This window comes from Hippopotamus amphibius, chromosome 15 (assembly GCF_030028045.1).
Source record: "Hippopotamus amphibius kiboko isolate mHipAmp2 chromosome 15, mHipAmp2.hap2, whole genome shotgun sequence".
Taxonomy (NCBI): Eukaryota; Metazoa; Chordata; class Mammalia; order Artiodactyla; family Hippopotamidae; genus Hippopotamus; species Hippopotamus amphibius.
The window spans coordinates 24,133,335-24,158,161 of NC_080200.1; the positions used below are offsets into that span (position 1 = coordinate 24,133,335).

The 24,827-nt window shown below is 36.0% G+C and overlaps 2 protein-coding genes across 2 annotated transcripts; both read right to left on the reverse strand.

Annotated features, from left to right (window-relative positions):
- Positions 1-3,074: 3,074 nt before the first annotated feature.
- LOC130837040 (olfactory receptor 2T29-like) lies at positions 3,075-4,037 on the reverse strand. The gene has a single exon (XM_057709798.1). The coding sequence runs from the start codon at positions 4,035-4,037 to the stop codon at positions 3,075-3,077; it is 963 nt and encodes a 320-aa protein (XP_057565781.1).
- Positions 4,038-22,139: 18,102 nt separating this feature from the next.
- On the reverse strand, positions 22,140-23,111 carry LOC130837077 (olfactory receptor 2T3-like). The gene has a single exon (XM_057709856.1). The coding sequence runs from the start codon at positions 23,109-23,111 to the stop codon at positions 22,140-22,142; it is 972 nt and encodes a 323-aa protein (XP_057565839.1).
- Positions 23,112-24,827: the final 1,716 nt, after the last annotated feature.

Sequence of the window (24,827 nt, forward strand, 5' to 3'; positions counted from 1 at the left end):
AACATTGTTCATACTTTAAAATTACTATTTTGCTAAAAAGTGGTAACTATCATTAGCAGGTCATAATTTTTTGCAATAGTAACAACAAAGATTGATGATCACAGATCACTATAAATATAAAAATAATAAAAGGTTTTAACTATTGTGAGGATTACTAAAATATGACACAGAGACACGAAGTGAGCAAATGCTTTTGGGAAAATGTCATTGATAGACTTGCTCAATGTAGAATTGCCACAAAACTTCAATTTGTAAAAAAATCTGATATCTGCAAAGCACAATAAAACAAAGCACAATAAAATGAATTATGCCTGTACAGAAGTATGCCTTTGAGCTTCTAACCATAATATTGGAGGTTTACATTTTCTGAACTGTGTGTCAAATGGATACAGAAATGACCTGGTTATAAAATGATAACCTGAGAGTGATAACAGGTGACCAAAATTATGTTGTGTGAATTACAATGCACTTCATGTTGTTTATTAAACCTCATTTCCTGAGTCATCCCTAGAAAAATGATTTTGCTCCTCCTATTTCTTCAAACTTTTGAAAACACTTAAAAAGTGGAGTATTTTTGAAAAACAATGCAAACTTCTCTATCTAATCTATGTTGGTTCACTCCTAAATTTGCTAAGAATTCCAATCTTAGTCCTTATCCTTAATGTTCTCTGGAATTTGTAGGAATTTGAGGGTTTTTTTTAATGGGCTACAAGAGATTTGTTTGGCCAAATGTTGATGGCATCCTAAACTCAAACACAATACATTTTGAAGTTTGAAAAATTTTGAAATACTTCAATACACAGCTATTTATATGGCCCTGTAAGCTAGTGCCCTTGAGTGCCAGAAACTATTTCATTCATTCTTTGCATTTTAGATAGAAAAGATTTGGAGCAGCAATTTTTCCTACATGTCTAGGAATTCTGAATATTGTGTACCATATATAATTTGACTAAGAATTTTCCAACTGTACAGTTCTTATAAATTATTATTAGTATGGTCTACCAAAAGTTGTATTTTGAACATTTTATATTTAAAATACCATAATTTGTTATTCTAAAATCTTTACCTAAATATTTATTTTTGCTTGATGTAGTGTTTAAAACTCAGCTTTGGAAGAATATGATTCCACCCCACATTTTGTTTTGTTTTGTTTTCCATTTCTTTCCACATGTCTAGGGTGTTTTAAATGGAGCCACTAAATCTGTGGATTTTTATGGTCCAGCAAATTAAGGGGGGATACAAACACCTCTCAATTCTTTTAAAAGCTAAAGAGTGTATATATTTCATTCACTCTGGTATGCAACAAAAATATTGCAAACTGATTTTCTAACTTTGTTTCCCCAAATACTGCAAGATTTGTATCTTATACTCATGATATAATGAAGTATGTCCAAAGGAAAAGGGAATCTGTACTTTTCAAACCATCTGGTGATACACAAATTGACACAGCCAATTAGAAATTGGTACCCATGCAAACAAGTTTTTGGTTTTATGGAACAGATTCAAGAAGGCCCTGCTTACCTCAAATACCCCTAGGCCAATCCCTCCTGGGTGTAGGGCATGGCCCATCTCACTAGGATTGATAACATTCAGCTCATCAGCCTCATTCACCTGGTTTCTCTACTTCCAGTCTTGCACTTAACAAGGACTTACTGTATAGCAGAGGGAACTATACTCAATACTCTGTAATAACCTATATGGTAAAATAATCTGAACCTCAGTTTTAACATTTTTGAAATACAAATCAGATCACTTCACTGTTTTTTTTTTTTTAATGGGTCAAAAAAGAACAAGAAATGAGACTAAAAAAGGAATCAGGAATGGAGACGTCATTGGAACATTTACCTCCCCTGCTTAGCCAACCATCTGACCTTTACTCATGCTGTTTTTTCCCATGTCATCAGGTCCCTGAGCAAATCCCCCTTGCCCCTGCCTCTTATACTCATCTGAGGGTAGCTTCTAGTCACCATTCAACTCTGAGCTCCTAGGTTTTCTCTCATCACTCCCTTTTGTTGAACTTGCATGTCAGAGGAGGAACTGTGACCTTATGACATATGCCCTTTTCCCATGAGCATCAAAACAATTTCTGTACTTTATTACAACTATTTTCATGAACTACACCTACAGTTCAAATTCTTTAGGAATAGTATCCATGTGTTATTCAGATTTTAAGTAAATTTTAGCTATGTTTTAAAATTACAATATTGTGTAAGACATGTTGTTGAATAAATAGAAGATTAAATATTTGGTGTTCTTCCTTCGCTTACTTGTATAATAAGTTACATACTTCAAACCTCAGCTCAGATACCACCTCATGCATTGAAAGGTCCTTAAATCCTCCTTCCACTTGGGGTTGATATATTTCCCACAGTACTTTATGTGGTCTTGGATTCCCAAACTAACATAAGGTATGGATGATTTCAAAGAGATAATACCCAGTAGATGCTTGCAAGGTTGTACCATGGAAAATAAAATATCCCTCAATAAAGGTAAGCAGAAGACTAGATTGTTGCATAACTATCAGCCACATTAATATGAACATGATTTCTAAAATATATCCTACTGCCACCAAGCAGAATGCAAAACCTTAAAAAAGAGAGAAAGTCCTGATACTTTACTCTTTATTTTAAAGTAATTTCAAATATACTAACAAATACCGTGAATAATAATAGTACAGTTAACACATGTACCTATTACCTAGATTCACATTATACCCCTTTTGCTTCATCAGATCTTTCTCTCCTTTCCCGTCTCTTCATTTGCACACACTATAATATTCTCCTCTAAATATTTTAATTACATATTTCCTAAAAATATAAATACTTTCCCACATAGTCACAGTGCATTTATCAACTTTGGTAAAATGTAACGTGGGTACAATACAATTGTGTAAGTATTTTAAATGTAGGACTATAAAAACAAAGAGATTTCCAGTACAGGGAAACAATTCCTCCAAAAGCGATGAATATGGGTTGACACATCATAGGATGAGAATCTGAAGAATAATATTGGCATAAGATTGTACATTTCTGATATGTAGAGTAAAGGAAAACAAACCATTAATATAAAATGTCTTACTTTACAGTTTCCTGAAAGACAGATCCTACATTCAACATTTTCTTTAGAGCCCTTGTGACATCTTTATTTCTAAAACTATAGATTAAAGGGTTTAGCACAGGAGTAAGTATGGTGTAAAAGACAGACACAACCATGTCCTTCTCAGGGGTATGGTAGGAGCTGGGCAGCATGTAGGTGTAGACGGCAGCCCCATAGAAGAGGATGACCACAGTCATGTGGGAAGAACAAGTGGTGAAGGCCTTCTTCCGGCCCTCTGCTGAATTCATCCTATGGATGGTGAGGAGGATGAATGTATAAGAGCTTGAAATGACTGTCACAGGGATGAGGAGCATGAGGACACAGCACAGGTACATGAGTGTCTCATAGAGGGAAGTATCTGAGCAGGAAAGCTTCATAATAGCAGGGACCTCACAGAAGAAATGATGGACCTCCCTGGATCTGCAGAAGGGGAAGGTCATGGTGACAGGTGTGAGCATAAAGCCATCCACCGATCCCAGGAACCAGCAGCCAGACACCAAGAAGAGACATACTCTATGTTTCATGAGAATAGAATACCGGAGTGGACGGCAGATGGCCACATAGCGGTCATAGGCCATGGCAGCCAGAAGGAAAAATTCTGAACCTACTAGAGTCAAATAGAGGAACATTTGCATCCCACATTCAGGGGCTGAGATCTTATTCATGCTCATGACCTGGTCCATGAGCATCTTGGGCACAATAACAGAAATGTACATCATGTCCATGAGAGACAATTGGCTGATAAAGAAGTACATGGGGGTGTGGAGGTGGGTATTAGAATGTATTAGAAGTATCAGGATGCTATTTCCAGACAAGGCCATCAGAAAAATGACAAAAATGACCATACAAAGGAGAGCTGGGTGCTTGGATTGACTGAAGAGTCCCACGAGGATGAAATCCAACTGTCCACTGTGGTTGGCCGCCCAGGTGGAGTTGTCCATGAGGTTTCACCTAGACCACTAAGGATAGCATTGGGATTAATAGATCACTCATGGAATATGACCACCTGAAATGAATGTTTAGTGAGCTTCTGGTGTGTGTGATTGTGTGTGTACACACATGCATGCACAGCAGTCCACTTGTGCTAATAGGAGGAAGTGTCATAGTGTTATAGATTTGAGGATTATAAGGTCTCTTAATTCAACAAATTTATTGGAAGACAAGGAATTTACAACTATGGGTCAAAAGAACTGGTTACTCATAGTAAACTTGCCAGAGCTTAAGGTCATGAGGTTTCCTGGATGAGAGTGTTGTTTGTCAACAAGTACAGACATACTCAGAATCACTGCCCTATGCAAACACAAAAAGTAAATTATTGAAAAAAAAAGATAAATCAGTCCCTTATTTCTACATGTTTTTGTTATAGAAGTCAACAATGAATCAACCTGTCTGGTTTAAGGATCTAACTATAGCTTAAAAACTCTTGGAAATGTATTCCATATAAGAATGAATTGGTGGTGGGTGGGGGCTGGGGAAGGCTGAATTGGGAGATTGGGATTGCCATATATACATTACTGATAAGGAAAAAAAATCAAATTGTACACTTTAAATCTATGCAGTTGATTGTATGTCAATTATATTTTAATATAAGCTGTTTAAAAAAAAAGAATGAATTAGAAAGTAACTGAAAAATGATTTGGGGAAAATCCACACCAAAAGCTTGAACTCCCTTTGCCCGTATGTTCGGCCCTTGTTGTGAGGCTCTGTGGTTGTGTGGAGGGAGCCATGCACCCACAGGAGCAGACTGTCCTCAACAATCACCAACCCTTAGATATCCTAAGGGCACCTAGTGAGCAGCCCAGACACTTAGGCTGCACTATGAGTCCATATTATCCTCCACCCACCATTCCTCTGTCCATTCTATTTAAAAAGAGGATAATAATGTTTGATCTCAGATATTTTAAGGATTAAGTGAGTTAAAATAATAAAAGTTATTAGAGCATTACTAGTTACAGAAGAATAAGCATGTATAGGGACTTCCCTGGTGGCACAGTGGTTAAGAATCCTCCTGCCAGTGCAGGAGACACGGGTTCGAGCCCTGTTCCAGGAAGATTCCCACATGCAGCAGAGCAACTATGCCCGTGCTCCACAACTACTGAGCCTGTGCTCTAGAGGCCATGAACCACAACTATTGAGCCCATGTGCTGCAGCTACTGAAGCCCATGCACCTAGAGCCCGTGCTCCACAACAAGAGAAGTCACTGCAATGAGAAGCCTGCACACCACAATGGATAATTGCCCTGCTCACCACAACTAGAGAAAGCCTGAGCACAGCAACGAAGACCCAACACAGCCAATAAGTAAGTAAGTAAATAAATAAATAAATAAATAAATAAATAAATAAGATAATACAAGATCCACTAAAATAAAAAAAATACTAAGTGAAAACAGCCTTTAGAAAAAAAGAATAAGCATGTATGTTGTTAGTTTAAACTGCTAATAGCTACAGTAATAATTATGCAGAATCTGTATGGGATGGCTATTACTATTATTGTTTTATGATATGAGATGCATTACTTTGGGTTGCCAGATTTAGTATCTATTCATACATATAAAAATTTGGATATGATGATTTCTTTATTACAAGACTACAGTACATGTAATCTCAGAAATTCTATAAATACATATGAACTATATATAAATAAACATTTATAAAAATATGAAGATGTAAATACAAATACATATATAATATATATTTATTATTTTAATGCTGGATAATCATAGCTTTATGGAGAAGTCTATCTCTGTTCTGTCTAGTACATGCTTCCCCAACTTCTTGTCCTTAAATTTCCTACCATTTGTTCTAAATGTATGGGAAAAGAACTAGCATTTAGAAGGTCAATGCCATTTACAAGACAAGGTATTTGTTGTTTGGCAAACATTATCTGCTTTATTTCTTATAGCAATCAATTTTTAATGGAAAAAGAGCTGCATAGAGGAAAACTGAACACGCCTGAGAAGTCTCTGGCTCCAATTTAATGTTCTCTCCTCTGTCTTGCTGCTCACAGCATATATTTGAGTTTGATGCTAAAGACAAAAAAATTAAACTTGGGTGCACTTAAGGAGGTCATAGTCAGTCAATCAGGGAGAAATATTGTATATACATGATTTAAATTAGAATTTTAAGAGAGATACAGAATAAATTATTAAGAACAATAGAAACAAAATACACCTGGCCTTTCTTAAGAGAATTAGTAATATTTTTGTCTACAATTTCTGTTAGGGAGATGAAACATCTGCAACTTTTCAATTTCTGACATTAAATATTAAATTTTATAAGTCCTTATCAACAAGAAGGACTTATAAATTTTATAAGTCCTTTCTGGGAAGAGTTTAGAAGTGTTTATGCTACAGTAATATTTCAGGTAGAACTTCCAAGTTTCAAATATATTTATACACTTGTAATAATCCCAAGGACTAATTACAATATTCAAGTTATTAATGATTAAAAATAAATTTGATGCCTTAATATAAGTATATAATAAGTATGCTACACATTGCATTAATAATTTTTTCTGTCACATTCTACCTTCATTGGCAGATGGAAGCTGGGCTTTGTGCAAAATTTTTTTCTTTTAGTAGGTAGTATTTTTCCTGCTACAATTTATTTTTTTAATTTTTTAAAGCTCTTTTTTGGAATATAATTGCTTTACACTGTTGTGCCAGTTGTTTCTGTACAACAAAATTTAAAACCTGTCCAGTAAAGACAAAATACACCTGTGGCTGAGTCTCTGTGGTCAAAGTGAAGCAAGGGCCAATGCAGTGACTGGCACAAGTGAAGACCTCAGACCTGTCTGCCAAATGAATGAATTGAGGGCAGGAGGGCAAGTGGCAAACACTAGGCAAATTTCTGCTGCATTTTGGTAAATGGGAGTCATTATGATTAAGCCACACTGAAGAGCCCATCTAGGACACCAGACAGATGAAGGAATTCTGTCTGTACCATGCAAGACCCTTGGTCTCCCTGCTCAACCTTACTCTATCAAATTGCCTGAGTTCAAAATTAACAAAATACTGCTTATTTCACTTCAGTAATTATTACCAGTTGTGGTAGAATAATATCAAATCTTACATGAAGCTGGCAGCCTCCTAGCAATTATTTTATTGTATTATCATATGTTTTCTCCCCAAGCACCTATGAGGTACTTACTGGTCTTATTTTCTCCTTTTACAGATTAAATAATTCAGGTTCCTAAGGTATCTGCCTAGACTCCTGTCTCAGCTCTGGTGCTGGGACACAGATCCTGTAATGCAGCCTAAGTTCCCTAGAATCCTGGCTTCCCTTAACAGTCTACAATTTGGGTATTTGCCATCCACTGTCGATTTCATCTAGGAAACCAAGATATGATTGAGACATTTATTTCAGTGTTCTAACTACCAGTAATAATCCCCATGCAAAGTAAAATTAGTCCCTTTTCTTCTGTTAAATTTCCATCTCAAGAAAAAAACAAAAAAACTCATACAATAATATAGGAGGAATGTATAATCTTTTGTCTGCGTATACTGGAAAATCAAAATCCATATCCTAATATGGTGCAGTAAATAAATGTTATATAAAAGATTCAAGAATAAAATCACACTTGCTTCTTTCCATAGAAATAGATGATAGAGAACAAATAAAGAAATAAGGTCAAGAATTAACTGAATGTGGCAGAAGCAGAACAAGTCAAAAAACAATAATTACCCTTTTGATCCTGTCTCCTATCTGATTGATCCCAACCTCAGATGATGCCGAAAGCCTCATCTAGATGGACTAATGGAAAGTAGCCACAGTTAACTGTATAAAGAGAAATTGGAGACTGACATCATCCCTGGTTTTACTATGCCCATTAGGGGAGTGGATGGCGGTCTTCTGTGGATAAATACCCTCTGGGACTATGAAGAATAATGAAATTAAGAGAGCAAAAAAAGTAACAGATATCTATGTTGCTCTTCTCTGAATTTTTTTCCCATTTTTAATCACCTTTTACTGTTAAACTAGAAATCGTAACCAATATTAACAATAATCTCAAATCTTACCATCATCAATAAATCCTTTATCTATGAAATAGATATTAGCTTATACATGGCCTTAGCCTTTTCACATTAAAACATATTTTTCTTATGTCTGTATATATATTTTTTTTCTCATTTAATCTTCAGGAATATTTTGTGAAGTATTGGTGTTTGTCTTATCTTTCACAGATACAGATTTTGAAACTCATAGTCTAATTAACATGTCAAAGAGATTACCAATAATCAGTAATGTGCTGGAGACAAAATTGAGGTGGTCTCCTTTACATCTTCATCTGGATCACTCTTCATTACTTTGCTGATTGTGCTCTTTCTTCTGTCACTCAGCTGCAATCTGTGTTGCTATCATGTTGCATTGCAGTTTTTATTAATTAATTAATTTATTTATTTATTAGCTGTGTTGGGTCTTCATTGCTGCACATGGATTTTCTCTAGTTGCAGAGAGAGGGGGCTACTCTTTGTTGCGGTACATGGGCTTCTCACTGCGGTGACTTCTGTTGTTGGAGAGCATGGGCTCTAGGCACACGGGCTTCAGTAGTTGCAGCACGTGGGCTCAATAGCTGTGGCTTGGGGGCCCTAGAGCACAGGCTCAGTAGTTGTGGCACACGGGCTTAGTTGCTCCGCGGCATATGGGGTCTTCCCGGACCAGGGCTCGAACCCATGTCCCCTTCATTGGCAGGCGGATTCTTAATCACTACACCACCAGGGAAGCCCCACATTGCATTTTAAGGTATTTGTTTTTAATTAAAATGTCAACGTTTTATTTATAGAAAAGTATGGAAAACAAAAACCATTACAAGGAAAAATTTTAAGTGGGCCATAATCTACTCTATCAGATAAAAAGCATACCTTAACAGTTATATTTTGCCTTGAGACTACAAATACTTACGAAGTGTATACCACATGCGAGGCAGTTGGTATAAACAAGGGAACAAGAGAGAATCAACCCCAGCCTCGTGAAACTTGCAGGCAAATTCATCTGAACCTTTTTCTATATGTGTATTCTCAAACTATGTTGATCATTTTTCCATGCCATCTTTTGTCCATGGCATCCTTCTCTAGACACTGACTTCTGTTTGAAAGGCCCACACTTGGGGACTTGAGCCTCCTATGCCCTCCAGTGTTTTAGACTGCAGATAGTTTGTTCTAACCCCTTTGTCATCTGGTTTCCCATTAGACTCTGAGAATCTTGGTGAGCTATGTGGTGGCTGAGCAAGCAGGCACTGATAGAGGAGGTGAAGGTAGATCTCTGTGGATGCACCAGGTTACTGGGGCTGGGCATGTTGGAGAGAAAACTTAGAACTGAAGTTTGGAACTTGAGTGTCCAAACAGACATGTGCATACAGTTGATGCAGGAACACTGAATACTTGACTCAGGAGTTCAAGGAGGATGACAGTCCTGAATTCATTAGTTAGGTTATGATCAATGTATGTAGGAAGCAATGAGATTGTACAAGAAGGGAGGCATCTTAATTTCATTGTACAAGAGATTGTACATCTACCTTGGCAAGTTGGATGATACTAAGTTACCATAACTTCTCTGCTTTTCCAATGACTTATTTCTAAATTTTTAAAAAATATCTTGTTTGATTGATATTGATCATAAAAATTTTAAAAATCTGGTAGAACAATTATCCTTATTATCATATTTATATTCAAGATGATAAAATCCTTGTTTATTTGTTTTTGCTTTAAGTGAATTTTTCAAATCATTTGGTAAGATTCACCAGATTTAAATAGAATTTTGATTAGAATATAATTAAATAATATATTTGGGGAATATTAATATTGTTGTCATTAAGAAATATGGTAGGCATTACAGCTTATTCAAATGGTTAGAAATCAAGCCTGACTCTTTTTCATTAATGTTCCCTCACAGTAGTTGTTAAGATTATTCCAAAATATTGGATCTCAATATTTCCTCCTTTTGGAATGGGAATATCTATATATTTGGAATGACAATATCTACGCATGTCCTGTCATTATATTTTGGAAGTAGATAACATGTTGTCTGGTTTCATAAATTCACAGATGGAGAAAAACTTTGGCTCAGGATGAATCATACCTAGAGACTCATTCTTACTTGATTTAGATGATATTTCTGTGAGATTTTGGAATTAGAGTTGGTCCTGGAATGAATTAACACTTTTTGGGGTGTTAGGATGAGGTAAATGCATTCTTCATTTGAGAAGGACTTGAATGTGTGGGGACCAGAGGGCAGAGTATTATAGGCTAATATGCATCCTGCTAAAGTCATGCATTGAAACCCTAACCCCAAGTTCTCATAATGTGATCTTACTTGGACATAAATTTGCTGCAGATATAATTAGATAAGGTGAGGTCACATTGGAGTCAGCTGGACCCCCAATCCTATATGACTGATGTCCCTATAGAAAAGGGGAAATTTGGACACAATGCACACACACAGGGGGAATATTATGTGAATATTGGGGCTTTACAGCCACAAGCCAAGAAACTACCAAAAGCTAGTAGAGAGGCCTGAGATGGATCTCTCTCTAGATCAGGGAGCTTGGTCCTACTGACACCTTGATGTTAGACTCACAGCTTCCAGAATTGCAAAGCAATAAATTCCTGTTGTTCTAAGCCACCCAGTTTGTGGTACTTTGTTGTGGAAACTAATCTAATTTTTTAGAGGGAAGGACAAGCCAACAATGTGAATATCAATTCTATGAAAGTTAATATTAACTTAGTGTTATTAAATGTAATGAAAACTTTGTTATTCAGCTTGGGGTGCCATGACAAAATAACAAAGACTGGGTGGCTTAAACAGCAGAAATTTATTTTCTCATAATTCTGCAGACTAAAAGTCCAAGAGTAAGATTCTGCCAAATTTAATTCTAGTGAAGGCTCACTTTCCAGCTATCAGACAGCCACCTTCTCACTTATTTCCCTGCATGGCCTTTCCTCAGTGTGAAAAGTGAAAGAGAATATGCTCTGGGTCACCTCTTATAAGGACACTAATCTTGTTGGAACATAGTTCCACCCTTAAGACATCATTTAACCTAATTGCTTCTGTAAGAGGCTACATTTCCTAATACAGTGGGACTAGTGGTTAGGTCTTCAACATATGGCTTGGTGGAAGAGACCACAAACCTTCAGTCTGTAACAAAACCCATCAGTAATAACATTTATTTTGTTCAAGAAATACATGTTGATTTCAGATGTATACTCAGCAGTGAAATTGAAGGCCATGTAGTAGTTCTATTTTAGCTTTTTGAGGAACCTCCATATTGTTTTCTACAGTCGCTGCACCAATTTAAAATCCCACCAACAAAGTACTAGGATTCCCTTTTCTCCCAACATTTTTCTTCTTCTTTTTTTAATTGAAGTGTAGTTGATTGTATAAGTTACAGATATACAATATAGTGATTCAAAAATGTTAAAGGTTATGCTCCACTATAATTATTATAAAATATTGGCTATATTCCTAGTGTTGTACAACATTTCCTTGTAGCTTATTTAGTACCTAATAGTTTGTACCGTTTACCCCCCACCCCTAAATTGCCCCTCCCCTCTTCCCTTTCCCCACTAATAACCACTAATTTCTTCTCTACATCTATGAGTCTACTTTTTTGTTATACTCACTAGCTTTTTTGTGGTTTTTAGACACCACATATAAGTGATATCATATGGTATTTGTATTTCTCTGACTTATTTAGCATTACACCCTCCAAGTCCATCCATGTTGCAGCAAATTGCAAAATTTCATTAATTTTTATGGGTGAGTAGTATTCCTCATATATATAGTATTCCAATCAGCTGTTGATGGACACTTACTTGACTTCCATATCTTGGTAATTATAAATAATGCTGCTATGAACACTAGGGTGCATGTGTCTTTTCTAATTAACGTTTTGGGGTTTTGAGGGATATATACCCAATAGTGGAATTGCTGGGTCATATTAGTTAGCTCTAATTTTAGTTTTTTGAGAAACCACCATGTTTTCCACAGTATGGCTGCTTTAATTTGTATTCCCACCAACAGTGTTACAAAGGTTCCCTTTTTCTCCACATCCTTGCCAACATACGTTATTTGTGTTCTTTTTGATGATAACCATTTTGACAGACGTAAGGTGATACCTCACTGTGGTTTTGATTTGCATTTCTCTGGTGATTAGCATGTTGAGCATCATTTCATGTGCCTGTTGGCCATTTTCATGTCCTCTTTGGAAACATTTCTATTCGGTTTTGCCTATTTTTAACTGTTTGGGTTTTTTTTCGTTCGATATTAAATTTTTTGAGCTGTTTATATACGAGGGTGAGTCAAAAATTATCTGCACTATGGCTGTTGAAGTTATAGAAGTTTTAATGTAACCAGAGTGTGGATAATTTTTGACTCACCCTTGTACATTGGATATTAATCTCTTATTGTTCACATGCAATATTTTTCCCACTCGGTAGGTTAGCTTTTCATTCTGTCACTGGTTTCCTTTGCTGTCTAAAACTTTTTAAGCTTAACAAGGTTCAGCCATTTGTTTATTTTTGCTTTTATTTTGTTTGCTTGAGGAGACAGGTCAAAAAATAATGCTGCAATTTATGTCAAAGAATGCTCTGCTTATGTTTTCCTCTAGGAGTTTTATGGTATTTGGTTTTACACTTAGGCCTTTAATCCATTTTGAGTTAATATTTATATCTAGTGCTGAAGAATGTTCTAGTTTCATTCTCATACAGTTAGTTGTCCAGTTATCCCAGAACCACTTATTGAAGCGACTGTGTTCTCTCCATTGTATATTCTTGCCTCCTTTGTAGTAGATTAAGTAACCATAAGTGCATGGGTTTATTTTTGGACTTTCTACTGTGTTCTATTGATCTATGTTGTTTTTTTGTGCCAGTACCATACTGTTTTTGATGTTTGTACCTGTGCAGTATAGTCTGAAGTTAGGGTGCGTGATTCCTCCAGCTCTCTTCTTTTCTATCAAGATTGTTTTGCTTATTTGAGGTTTTTTGTGTTTCCAGACAAATTAAAAAAATAAAAATATTTTTGTTACAGTTCTGTGAAAAATGCTATTTGGTGTTTCGGTAGGGATTGTATTGAATCTGTAGATTGCCTTGAGTAGTATGCAGCCTAAGTGCCCATCAACAGATGAATAGATATAGAAAATGAGGTATACACACACACACATAAACAATGGAATGAAATCGTAGCATTTGTAACAATGTGGATAGACCTAGAGAACATTATGCCTAATGAAATAAGTCAGACAGAGAAAGACAAAAACTTTATGTCATCCCTGCTATGTGGAATCTAAAAAATAAAGCAAATGAATGTATATAACAACACAGAAACCAACTCACAGATGTAGAGAACAAACCAGTGGTTACCAATGGGGACAGGGAAAGTGGGAGAGGAAGGTGGGAAGAGTGAGATAGGGGTATGGGCTTAAGAGACAAGACACACCACTCTCACCATTATTATTCAATATAGTTTTGGAAGTTTTAGCCACAGCAATCAGAGAAGAAAATGAAATAAAAGGAATCCAGATTGGGAAAGAAGAAATACAATTCTCACTCTTTGCAGATGACGTGATATACATAGAAAACTCTAAAGACTCTACCAGAAAACTGCTAGCACTAATCGATGAATTTAGTAAAGTAGCAGGATACAAAATTAATGCGCAAAAATCTCTTGCATTCCTATACACTAACAATGAAAGAGCAGAAAGAGAAATTAAAGAAACCCTTCCATTTACCACTGCAACAAAAAGAATAAAACACCTAGGAATAAACTTGCCTAAGGAGGCAAAAGACCTGTATGCAGAAAACTATAAGATACTGATAAAAGAAATCAAAGATGATACAAACAGATGGAGGGACATACCATGTTCTTGGATTGGAAGAATCAATATTGTGAAAATGACTATCATACCCAAAGCAATTTACAGATTCAACGCAATCCTTATCAAATTACCAACGGCATTTTTCACAGAACTAGAACAAGAAATCATACGATTTGTATGGAAACGCAAAAGACCCCGAATAGCCAAATCAATCTTGAGAAGGGAAGATGGAGTTGGAGGAATTAGGGTTCCTGACTTCAAACTATACTATAAGGCCACAGTGATCAAGACTGTATGATACTGGCACAAAAATAGAAAGGAAGATCAATGGAACAGAATAGAGAACTCAGAAGTAAGCCCAAGCACATATGGGCAGCTTATCGCTGACAAAGGAGGCAAGAATATACAATGGAAAAAAGACAGCCTCTTCAATAAGTGGTGCTGGGAAAATTGGGCAGCTACATGTAAAAGAATGAAATTAGAACACTTCCTAACACCATACACAAAAAGAAACTCAAAATGGATTAAAGACTTAAATATAAGGCCAGACACTATCAAACTCCTAGAGGAAAACATAGGCAGAACACGCTATGACATCCATCAAAGCAAGATCCTTTTTGACCCACCTCCTAGAATAAAGGAAATAAAATCAAGAATAAACAAATGGGACCCAATGAAACTTAAAAGCTTTTGCACAGTGAAAGAAACCATAAACAAGACAAGAAGACAACCCTCAGAATGGGAGAAAATACTTGCCAAAGAAGCAATGGACAAAAGATTAATCTCCAAAATATACAAGCAGCTCATACAGCTTAATACCAAAGAATCAAATAACCCAATCCACAAATGGGCAGAAGACCTAAATAGACATTTCTCCAAAGAAGACATACAGTTGGCCAACAAACACATGAAAAGATGCTCAACATTACTAATTATTAGGGAAATGCAGGTCAAAGCCACAATGAGGTATCACCTCACACCAGTCAAAATGGCCATCATCAAAAAATCCAGTGACAATATATGTTGGAGAGGGTGTGGAGAAAAGTGAACTCTCCTGCACTGTTGGTGGGATTGTAAGCTGGTACAGCCACTATGGAAAACAGTTTGGAGGTTCCTTAAAAAACTAAAAATAGAACTACCACATGACCCAGTAATCCCACTACTGGGCATATACCCAGAGAAAACCATGATCCAAAAAGAAACAAGCACCATAATGTTCATTGAAGCACTATTTACAAAAGGCAGGACATGGAAGCAACCTAAATGCCCATCAACAGATGAATGGTTAAAGAAGATGTGGCACATATATACAATGGAATATTACTCAGCCATAAAAAGGAATGAAATTGAACTATATGTCATAAGGTGGATAGACCTAGAGTCTATCATACAGAGTGAAGTAAGCCAGAAATAGAAAAACAAATACTGTATCCTAACACATATATATGGAATCTGAAGAAATAGTACTGATGAAACGAGTGACAGGCAAAAGTGGAGATACAGAAGTAGAGAATGGACTTGAGGACACGGGGCTGCGGTGAGGGACAAAGGGGAAGATGGGACGAGGTGAGAGAGTAGCATAGACATATTTACACTACCAGCTGTAAAATAGATAGCTAGTGGGAAGTTGCTGCATAACAAAAGGAGATCAACTTCATGGGAGATGCCTTGGAGGGCCAGGATGGGGAGGGTGGGGGGGAGTCGCAGGATGGAGGGGATATGGGGATATGTGTGTAGATGCAGCTGATTCACTTTGGTGTACCTCAGAGATGGGTACACGAGTGTAAAGCAAATATATTCCAATAAAGAGTTAAAAAAATACAAAAAGTAATACAAACAAGAAAAAAAAAAGACAAGACAAACTACTATGTCTAAAATACTTTAGCACCAAGGATATATTGTAAAGCACAGTGACATTTGGTGGTTATTTTGTAATAACATGAAATGGAATATAATGTATAAAATTATTAAATCACTGTGTTGTACACCTGAAACTAATAAAATATTGTAAATCAGCTCTACTCCAGTCAGAAAAAAAAAAACAAAACAAAACAGTTCTGAGTGGGTGCTGCGAATGAGCAGGGATATATTACATGTGCCTGGGTAGGTGCATGTGAGTCAGGGTGTGGGGTCAATAGCAGTTAATGGTGAAAGCAGGTGATTTAGGAGCTGTGTTTGCTCTCTTTATGTTTCTGCTTTTTACATAATGTTCTGGTAACTTGTGTTGTCAGGGGGCTGATGAAAAAGGTGTTAGAAATATTCCTTAAAAAGAGGATATTAGAGCCTAAAATTTTTAATCAGTGAAAATATATATTTAATAGTAAATGCTATACTCTGACAAGTTAAAATTAATAGAATTTGAAACTTGTAAAATCTCAGGTTAAACTTATAAGTAATAAAGGATGAAGATCAAAGAAAATGATAAATATGTGGGAGAAAGTAAAATAATATATTAATATATAGAATTTATTATAAAATAATATTATTATAAGTAATGCATCCAGTAAGTTTTTAATTCTTCTTCTTCTTTGTTTTATTGAAACATAATTGACATACAGCACTGCATAAGGTGTACAGCATAAATCTGACTTCATACATCATGAAATTATTATCACAGTAAATTTAGCAAATATCGTTCATCTCATAAAGACACAAAATTAAAGAAATAGAAAAAAATATTTTCCTTGTGATGAAAACTCTCAGAATTACTCTTTCATTAACTTTCATATATATCATACAGCAGTATTAGTTATATTTATCATGTTGTGTATGATGTCCCCAATGCTTATTTAGCTTATAATGGGAGTTTCTACTTTTTGACTGCCTTCATTTAATTCCTTTTCTCTGGTCACCACAAGTCTGATCTGTTTACTATAAGTTTGTCTGCTTATTTGTTTATGTGAAGTATAATTGACCTACAACACTGTTGTAATTCCTGTTACACAGCATAGTGATTCAATATTGCTATACATTTCAAGGTGATTACTGTATGTCTAGTTACACTATGTCACCATATGATATTATGTAGTTATTGTCTATATTCCCCACACTGTACATTTCATACCCCTGACTCATTTATTTTGCAACTGGAAATTTATACCTCAATCTCCCTCACCTATTTCTTTCTTTCCCTCCATTCCTCTCCCCTCAAGCAACCATCTTTTTGTTCTCTGTATCTATGTTTTTGTTTCTTTTTTGATATATTTGTTCATTTTGTTTTTTAGATTCCACAAATAAGTGAAATCCTACAGTATTTATCTTTCTCTTTCCTACATATTTCACTTAATGTAATACCTTCTAAGTCCATCCCTGTGTGTCATATGGCAAATGGCAAAATTCTATTCTTTTTTTATGGCTGAGTAATATTTGCATGTATGCATAATATCTTCTTTATCCATTTATCTACTGATGCCCACTTAGTTATCCTGGATATTGTGAATAATGCTGCAATGAATATAGGGGTGTGTGTATATTTCTAATTAGTGTTTTTGTTTTCCTCAGATAAATTTGTTTGTTGTCTTTTTGATAAAAGCCATTCTGACAGCTGTGAGGTGAAAATTCATTATGGTTTTGATTTACATTTCCCTGATGATTAGTGATGTTGAACATCATTTCATATGTCTGTTGGTCAACTGTATTTCTTCTCTGGAAAAAAATATCTATTCAGATCCTCTGTCCATTAAAAAGGAGATATTAAAAAAATCTGATAGGAATAGCATATGATTTGGGAAGACAAAAAATGGGGTTCAAGTATGTTAAAATCCTAACTGCCTTTACAAAGGATAGAGAAATTTTTAAAAAATTGAGATAAGATATTTCACACGAAGTATAACCTGAAGGAGGTTGGTTCATCAGACAAAATAGGAAAAATACATGAATAAATACAAAGATAGTCACTTAAACATAATAAAATATAGAATAGCACATTAAAAGTGTTTTATGAACCCAATATTCAATACAACGTCCCCAAAACATATCAAACCAAAAAACAAACAAAAAACTAGAGAGAGAAAAAAGTAGCAGCAGGAGATTATAACACATTCCCTTCTCTATAACTGAAATAGATGAAAATTAATAAAATTTGAACAGCACAGGGACTTCCTAGGTGGCACAATGGGTAAGAATCTGCCTGCCAATGCAGGGCACACGGGTTCGATCCCTGCCCCAGGAAGATACCACATGCCGCAAAGCAACTAAGCCCGTGCACCACAACTATTGAGCCTGCGTTCTAGAGCCCGTGAGCCACAACTATTGAGCCCATGTGCCACAACTACTGAAGCCCACTTGCCTAGAACCTGTGCTCTGCAACAAGAGAGGCCACTGCAATGAGGAGCCCGCACACCACAAAATGAAGAGTAGCCCCCACTCACTGCAACTAGAGAAAGCCCGTGTGCAGCAATGAAGACCCAACACAGCCAATAAAATAAAATAAACAAATAAATAAATTTAAAAAAATTTGAACAGCACAATTCCAAATGAATATATGAAAAATAATACATTCAACAACAGAGGAACATATAGAATTTTCACAAAAATTGATCACACAAGGGTCATAAAATAAGGTGTAAAATACTTTACAGAATTAAATCTCTGTACACAGTGTTTGAATCCAGAATGTAATTAAAACATAAATAAGAATGTCCCATGTGTTTGTAGAATATAAAACATTATTCTAAATAACATTTTGGCCAAATAAAAATATTCACACATCAAACCTATAGTATAATTCAAAGGCACCAGGTAATAGGAAATTTAGAGGCTTAAATAAGTATATTATACTATTTTTAAAATTTAGTATCAATGACTTAAATGTCCTTTTAAAAATAACAGCAAATGAAAACCAAAGAAAGTAAAAGAAACAAAATACACAATAAAGAGGATCGAAAAAGCTAGATGGCAATTCTTTGAAAAGGTGAATAATATGGATAAATTTCTGATAAAAATGACCAAGAAATAAAAGAGAAGACACAACCATTATTACCAATGAAAACAACTAGAGATGCCAGAAAATTACATGATACTTATTGATTCTGTGAAGTGTTTATGGAATATAAGAATTCATACCACCAGGACACATATACAAAAATGTATATAGCAGCATTATTAGTAACTGCTAAAAACTGAAAAAAAATATGTATTCATCAACAATAGAGTGTATGAATAAATTATAGTATAGTCAGAAAATCAAATCCTACACAGCACAGAAAATGAATAAATCCATGATTCAGCAATAAGGATGAATTTCTTAAAAGTAATAATAAGCAATTCAAAAGAATGTCACAAAATATAAACAACATGATTCACCCATATATAAGCCAAATCAATTTGCATTGTTAGGTATATATAAACAGGTAATAAATCTGTAACAAAAAGCAAGAAAAAAATTTTGTTTTAATAAAATTCAGGACAGCAGCTACCTGGCAGGCAGGATCTGGTGCTGAATAAACAGGTTGAGGGCTTCCAGGCACCACAATAGTTCCCATTCTAGGTGTGGGGGATGGGCACTAGATGATTCTTTTACAAATATTCCATAAAGTGCACCCTTAAAATCTATACATTCTTTTAAATGCCTTTTTTTCACATTAAAATTTCATTATAGGAATTATGCAATAGATTGGAAGAACATAGAGAAGACGAGATTAGGATGGTTTGCTTTATTCTTTGATAAAAAGATAACATTTCAATTAGATGGCAGGTGGAAATGTTTAAAAGAAGAAAAGTTGGGGTAGAAGTTTAGGAAAATCTTTCAGAAATCTTTCAAATGGTTGTTTATGAAAGTAGGGTATCTCCATACCTCACCCTTGATGATATGCAACCACTTTCTGTGAGGTATGCTTGCCTCTATCCTTGCCATCTTCCAGTCTCCAATTACTCTAAATCTAGAGTAAATATTGTAAAAATGTTTATTTATTAATATGCTTAATATATATATTTAATTTAATATAAGTGAATAATATATGAACATAATTATTGTATATTATTTACTCTAGATTTAGAGTAGTTGAAAATTGAATGATGACAAGAAATTTTATAGATATGTGTATATAAAATGTAATATTCAAACAACATATATAATATATAAAATATGTGTTCTTACAGCTTCCCTCTTCATTCCAGGATATATGCATACTCAAATTGGTATTTACAGCTTCCTGAAATTTCCACTGCTACTTTTATACTCATACTTGCTTACATGCTGTTCCTTTCTTTGAAATGTTCTTTTGTCTCTTTACAAGTATATAATCTTTACCTTAGGTTCACTGCTCAAATCTAGGGTTCTCTTCCAGATGCCACAAGGCTCTGTGTGTGGAGTCATTTTATAGTTCTTATGACTGGGATCTCAAGTCTGCACAAGTCTTTCCTCTACTAGCAAATAAACCCCTTGGGGTAAGGGCTTGTGTCCTGGCCACTGCTGTGATGCTCGTGAACTGCAGAGCACCTGTGGCATGGAAGGGAATCCATAAAGGTTTAATAGATGACTGAAAGATCTGAGAGTCTAGAAAGATTTGGATTTTCAAAGAGTTTGATTAGCAGAATGACATTTATATTAAATCAAAGGACATTGGATAAATATAGGTTTGTGAGAAAAAGATGTGTTTTATAAAATGGTTTTACATTTTAACAAAATACTTATGTAGAATTTTCTAATAGGAATATTTTTAAAAAGCCAGAAATACTGTTCTTTAATTCAACAGACAGCTGATGAGCTCTTCCATGTGACAGAGTCTACACCAGGCCCCTTCATTGTGTCCATGAAGAAGCAGAGCAGACACACAGAGTCAGAGTCATGGGCAAAGCCTCGTTCATCCAGTCATACCTGAAGGGGGCAACAGTTATCAAGAGCCTTCGAGGGGTCAGGCCCTGGACTGGGGGACTGAATTAAATTCACTTAATAGTCAAAGTCCATGAATGATGGACTTTGAAAGAACCTGATGATGTTCGTGTTGCTAGTTCTATTTTACTGATAGAGAAACCAAGGTGGTGGTGGTGGAAGGGTTGGGGGGAGGGGATTTGATCATTAGAGCTGCTGAGTAGCAAGCTAGGATTTAGCCAGAAGTCTCCCTGACTCTACACAATCTCTCGCAGCTCCACAATTTGAAGGCAAACAAGGAGTGTAGCAAATACAGAGGTGGGAAGAGAACACACAGTTTGGAACAGGCTGTGCATATCAACCCACTTATTCCTCAAGAAACCTGAACAGGAAGTGTTGTTTTCCTCATCCCAAAAGGCAAGTGTTAGGGCATGGACAAGCTCACAAATGTCACACAGCTCTACAGAACTAAAGAGACAGATTCTGAACTAAACCCAAGACTAGTTATTTTCACTTTATTCCATCTAATCGCAACAGTTCCCCGAGTCACTGGTAAATTAAAAATCAGGATTTTAGAATTTCTTTGCACTTTGGGCTCCTGCATAACGAACAGATGAACCAAACACTCATTAAAAACAAATCAAACTGATGGAAAGATAATACATAAGACTTATCTAATGACATCAACAAGTTAATAATAAGATTACTAACATTGTTTAATTGGTGTAGTTTCCATTGGGGCAGCTTTCCTCCTTTTATGTATTTACTCTGCTCACAGAAATTTCTGAAACTAAAATTTTGCCTACCTCTAGACAAATGTCTCTCACTTTTTGGTATAGCTTTTTTTTCCTCATTTTGGGGTTATTTCCAAATTCAGACAAACTCCTTACGTGCACTGCAGGAATAATCATAAATGAGAAGCAAACATATTGAGTTGATGTGCCACATAAAGAAAGTACTTGTCAGTCTATTGACATGCAGCAGGCATGGTCTATCCTTTGATGGCATGATCAGGGTTCTGTTCCATGTGACAGCAACTCAACAATTTAGAACCCAAGTCTCCTTCTTGTACATTAATCAGAACAAATGTACATTTTCCTAATTTCCTACATTCCCGAAAAATCAGACATTTGAATTATGTTGTTCATGAATATACTAGTGCCTTAAAGCTACTAGTAGATCCACAGACATTCTCTTTGTAGCATGATATACAATTAAGGAAGTAAAGACTGGTGACATACTTGAAACTTTTTGTTGGATATCCTAGTTTCAGAAGGAAAAGGCTAATGAGAGCAGAATTCTCTAAATTTCCATCCTCTTCAAAGACTACTATATTTAGTCCAAATATGGTAAACTATCTTCTACAATAAATAAAAGGGGATAAGTAAATAATATAAAAAGGGTAAAGAGAGATGGTCGTTCCTAGGCTTTCCCCTTTACAACTTTATTTAGGCTCAGCCCTAACTGCATCCTGTTCCTCAGAGCACCTGTGACATCTTTATTGTGGAAGCTGCAAATGAGGGGGTTCAGCACAGGAGTGATGATGGTGTAAAAAGCTGACACCATCATGTCCTGCTCAGCTGTGTGGTAGGAATCAGGAAGCATGTAGGTATAGATGGTGGCACCAAAGAAGAACAACACTACAGTCATGTGGGAGGAGCAGGTGGCAAAGGCCTTCCTGTGGCCCTTGGCTGAATTAATTTTGTGGATGAGATGCAGGATGAGGGCATAGGAGCTTGAGATGACCACAATGGGGATGAGGACCATGAGAACACAGCATAGGTACATGAGCATCTTGTAGAGGGAGATGTCAGAACAGGACAACTTCAGCAGGGCAGGAGCCTCACAGAAGAAGTTCAAGATTTTTCTGGAATGACAAAAGGGGAAGTTCATGGCAATGGGGGTGAGCAACAAACCATCCACCATTCCTAGGAACCAGCATCCAGACACCAGGCATTCACAGACCCTCTGATTCATCAGCAGAGGGTAATGGAGAGGTCTGCAAATGGCAGCATATCGGTCATAGGCCATGGCAGACAAGAGGAAAGTCTCAGCTCCAGCGAAGGTCAGATAGAAGAACATCTGGATCCCACAACCTGAGGGAGAGATTGTATGGTCTCCTGTCACCTGGCCCATAAGCATCTTGGGCACAGTCACAGATATGTACATGAGGTCCATGATGGAAAGCTGGCTAATGAAGAAGTACATGGGGGTGTGCAGGCAGGGTTCCAGATGGATGAGGATGATGAGGAGGGCATTCCCAGCTAGGGCCATCAAGAAGAAGATGAAGATCACAGTGTAGAGGAGGATGGCATGTTTGGTTTCACCAAGGAGCCCCACAAGGATGAAAATATTTGATGTTTGATTCTGTGAAGTTTGAGTCCCTGAATGCATGATTTTTGTTACAGCTCTTACTGAGGAAAAAAAATGAGTTACTGGTTTTAGAAATTTTATATGGAAATGATTTTCTTAATATTTTTCCAATAAAAAAGTACTTAGAGTTATTTTTTAAAATATGAGATTGTGCTGACTGATACAAAGTCAAATGTTCAACCCTCTGATAGGCCAGTTTGCATTTTGGCCACAGGTTTAGAGTAGATTGTGAAACAGACCTGGGGAGTTGACAACTGTATAAATAGACAAGTTGTTTACACTTTGTACGTTTTATTTTTTCCCAAACTGAGCATATAAAAGGACTCATCTCATAGGATGATTAGAAAACTAAAGGAGGAAACACACAGTTAACTCTGTAACACAATGTGAGTGTTGAATGAAATCATTCACTAAAGCTCCCACTTCCCTTTTAGACGCAGCAGCTCATCTAGCACTCGGTGATAGATGTCAAAGCTGATGCTAATGTCAACATTAATATTGTTGATGGTACTAATATAACTTAAATTTGCTGAAATTTGAAATATTTTTAAGTATTTTCTACCATAATATATTTCCATTAATTCTCCTTCCCTCACTAAACATTTCAATTTACTCAACTGTTCCTTGCACAGTGAAGCTCCATAAGCAGAACCATCATGGGCCTATCTCCACAGCCTATCTGTGGAGAGCAGTTCTGGATGCCAACCTCATGCAGGGTGAGGAGGGCACTCAGGGTACAGAGCTGGTGTAGGCCAGGAGTCCAGGAATGTGCCAGTTGGTCCCCTTTGAAACCCCAAGATATAGTCTAAGGCATTTAATATATTGTTTCATTCAGAGAAATGAATTTTACAGGAGATTAAAACAAAAAACAACACAAAAGCTATATATGTCCTGAATAGCAATTTTTAGTTGAAAATGAATTTAATAATATTTTTTCCTTTTTCTGATGCCATCTATTCTCCTGAAACAGTGTCTAAAATAGTAGATATTGTGTGCACGGTGAATGAACGAGTGATTGGAGTTAATGGGACTGAATGGAGCAGCTGGGTTAACCACACACAAAGCTGCAACCCAGCCTTGATCCCTCCAGTCCTGTATCTCAGTTTTCTTAAAAAACTAGTAAAATCACCCTGCCTACAAATCATCCACTTTGCTCAAAAGTTGCTTTGCCTGAATATTTCAATTTTCAACTTCCTGATTTAATTGCTTGAGTTATGTTCAATATAATTTTCCTGTAATTGTTTAAGAGTAGAGTTACGTTCTAGATTATAGAAAGGTCAGGAATTCCATGAAAGACTGAGTTTTGGTCAGTCTCAGGGTTAGAGAAATTTGCACACCAGGTTAGAGAAATTTGTAGAGAAAAAAAATCTCGTAGTATCTGAAATACATGGATATGTGAAGCAAAGTATAATATAGTGTACTTAGGGCCAAAAAAAAAAAATCTGTGACTTTAGGAAATCTAAAGTCATAATTACATTAGAGATAGCAACAGAAATCAGATGTCTTTGCTCCATATTATATATATATATATATATATATTTTTTTTTTTTTTTTTTTTTTTTTTTTGCTGCGGAGCCATGCTAATAAGCCACATCCCAGGAATGAGACAAACACAGCATGTGGAGCACATACATTTTGCTAAGGCTTTTCTGCTCCTCCAGAAAGTAAATCTGAATCACACCAGTTGAGTGGAGCTGCTTTTACCATTCCAAAGCCAAAGCAACCAAGTTTAAATTC

Bases quoted from the DNA above. Each gene is read 5' to 3' on its own strand.
- LOC130837040 (XM_057709798.1), bottom strand. From the start codon at position 4,037: ATGGACAACTCCACCTGGGCGGCCAACCACAGTGGACAGTTGGATTTC.
- LOC130837077 (XM_057709856.1), bottom strand. From the start codon at position 23,111: ATGCATTCAGGGACTCAAACTTCACAGAATCAAACATCAAATATTTTC.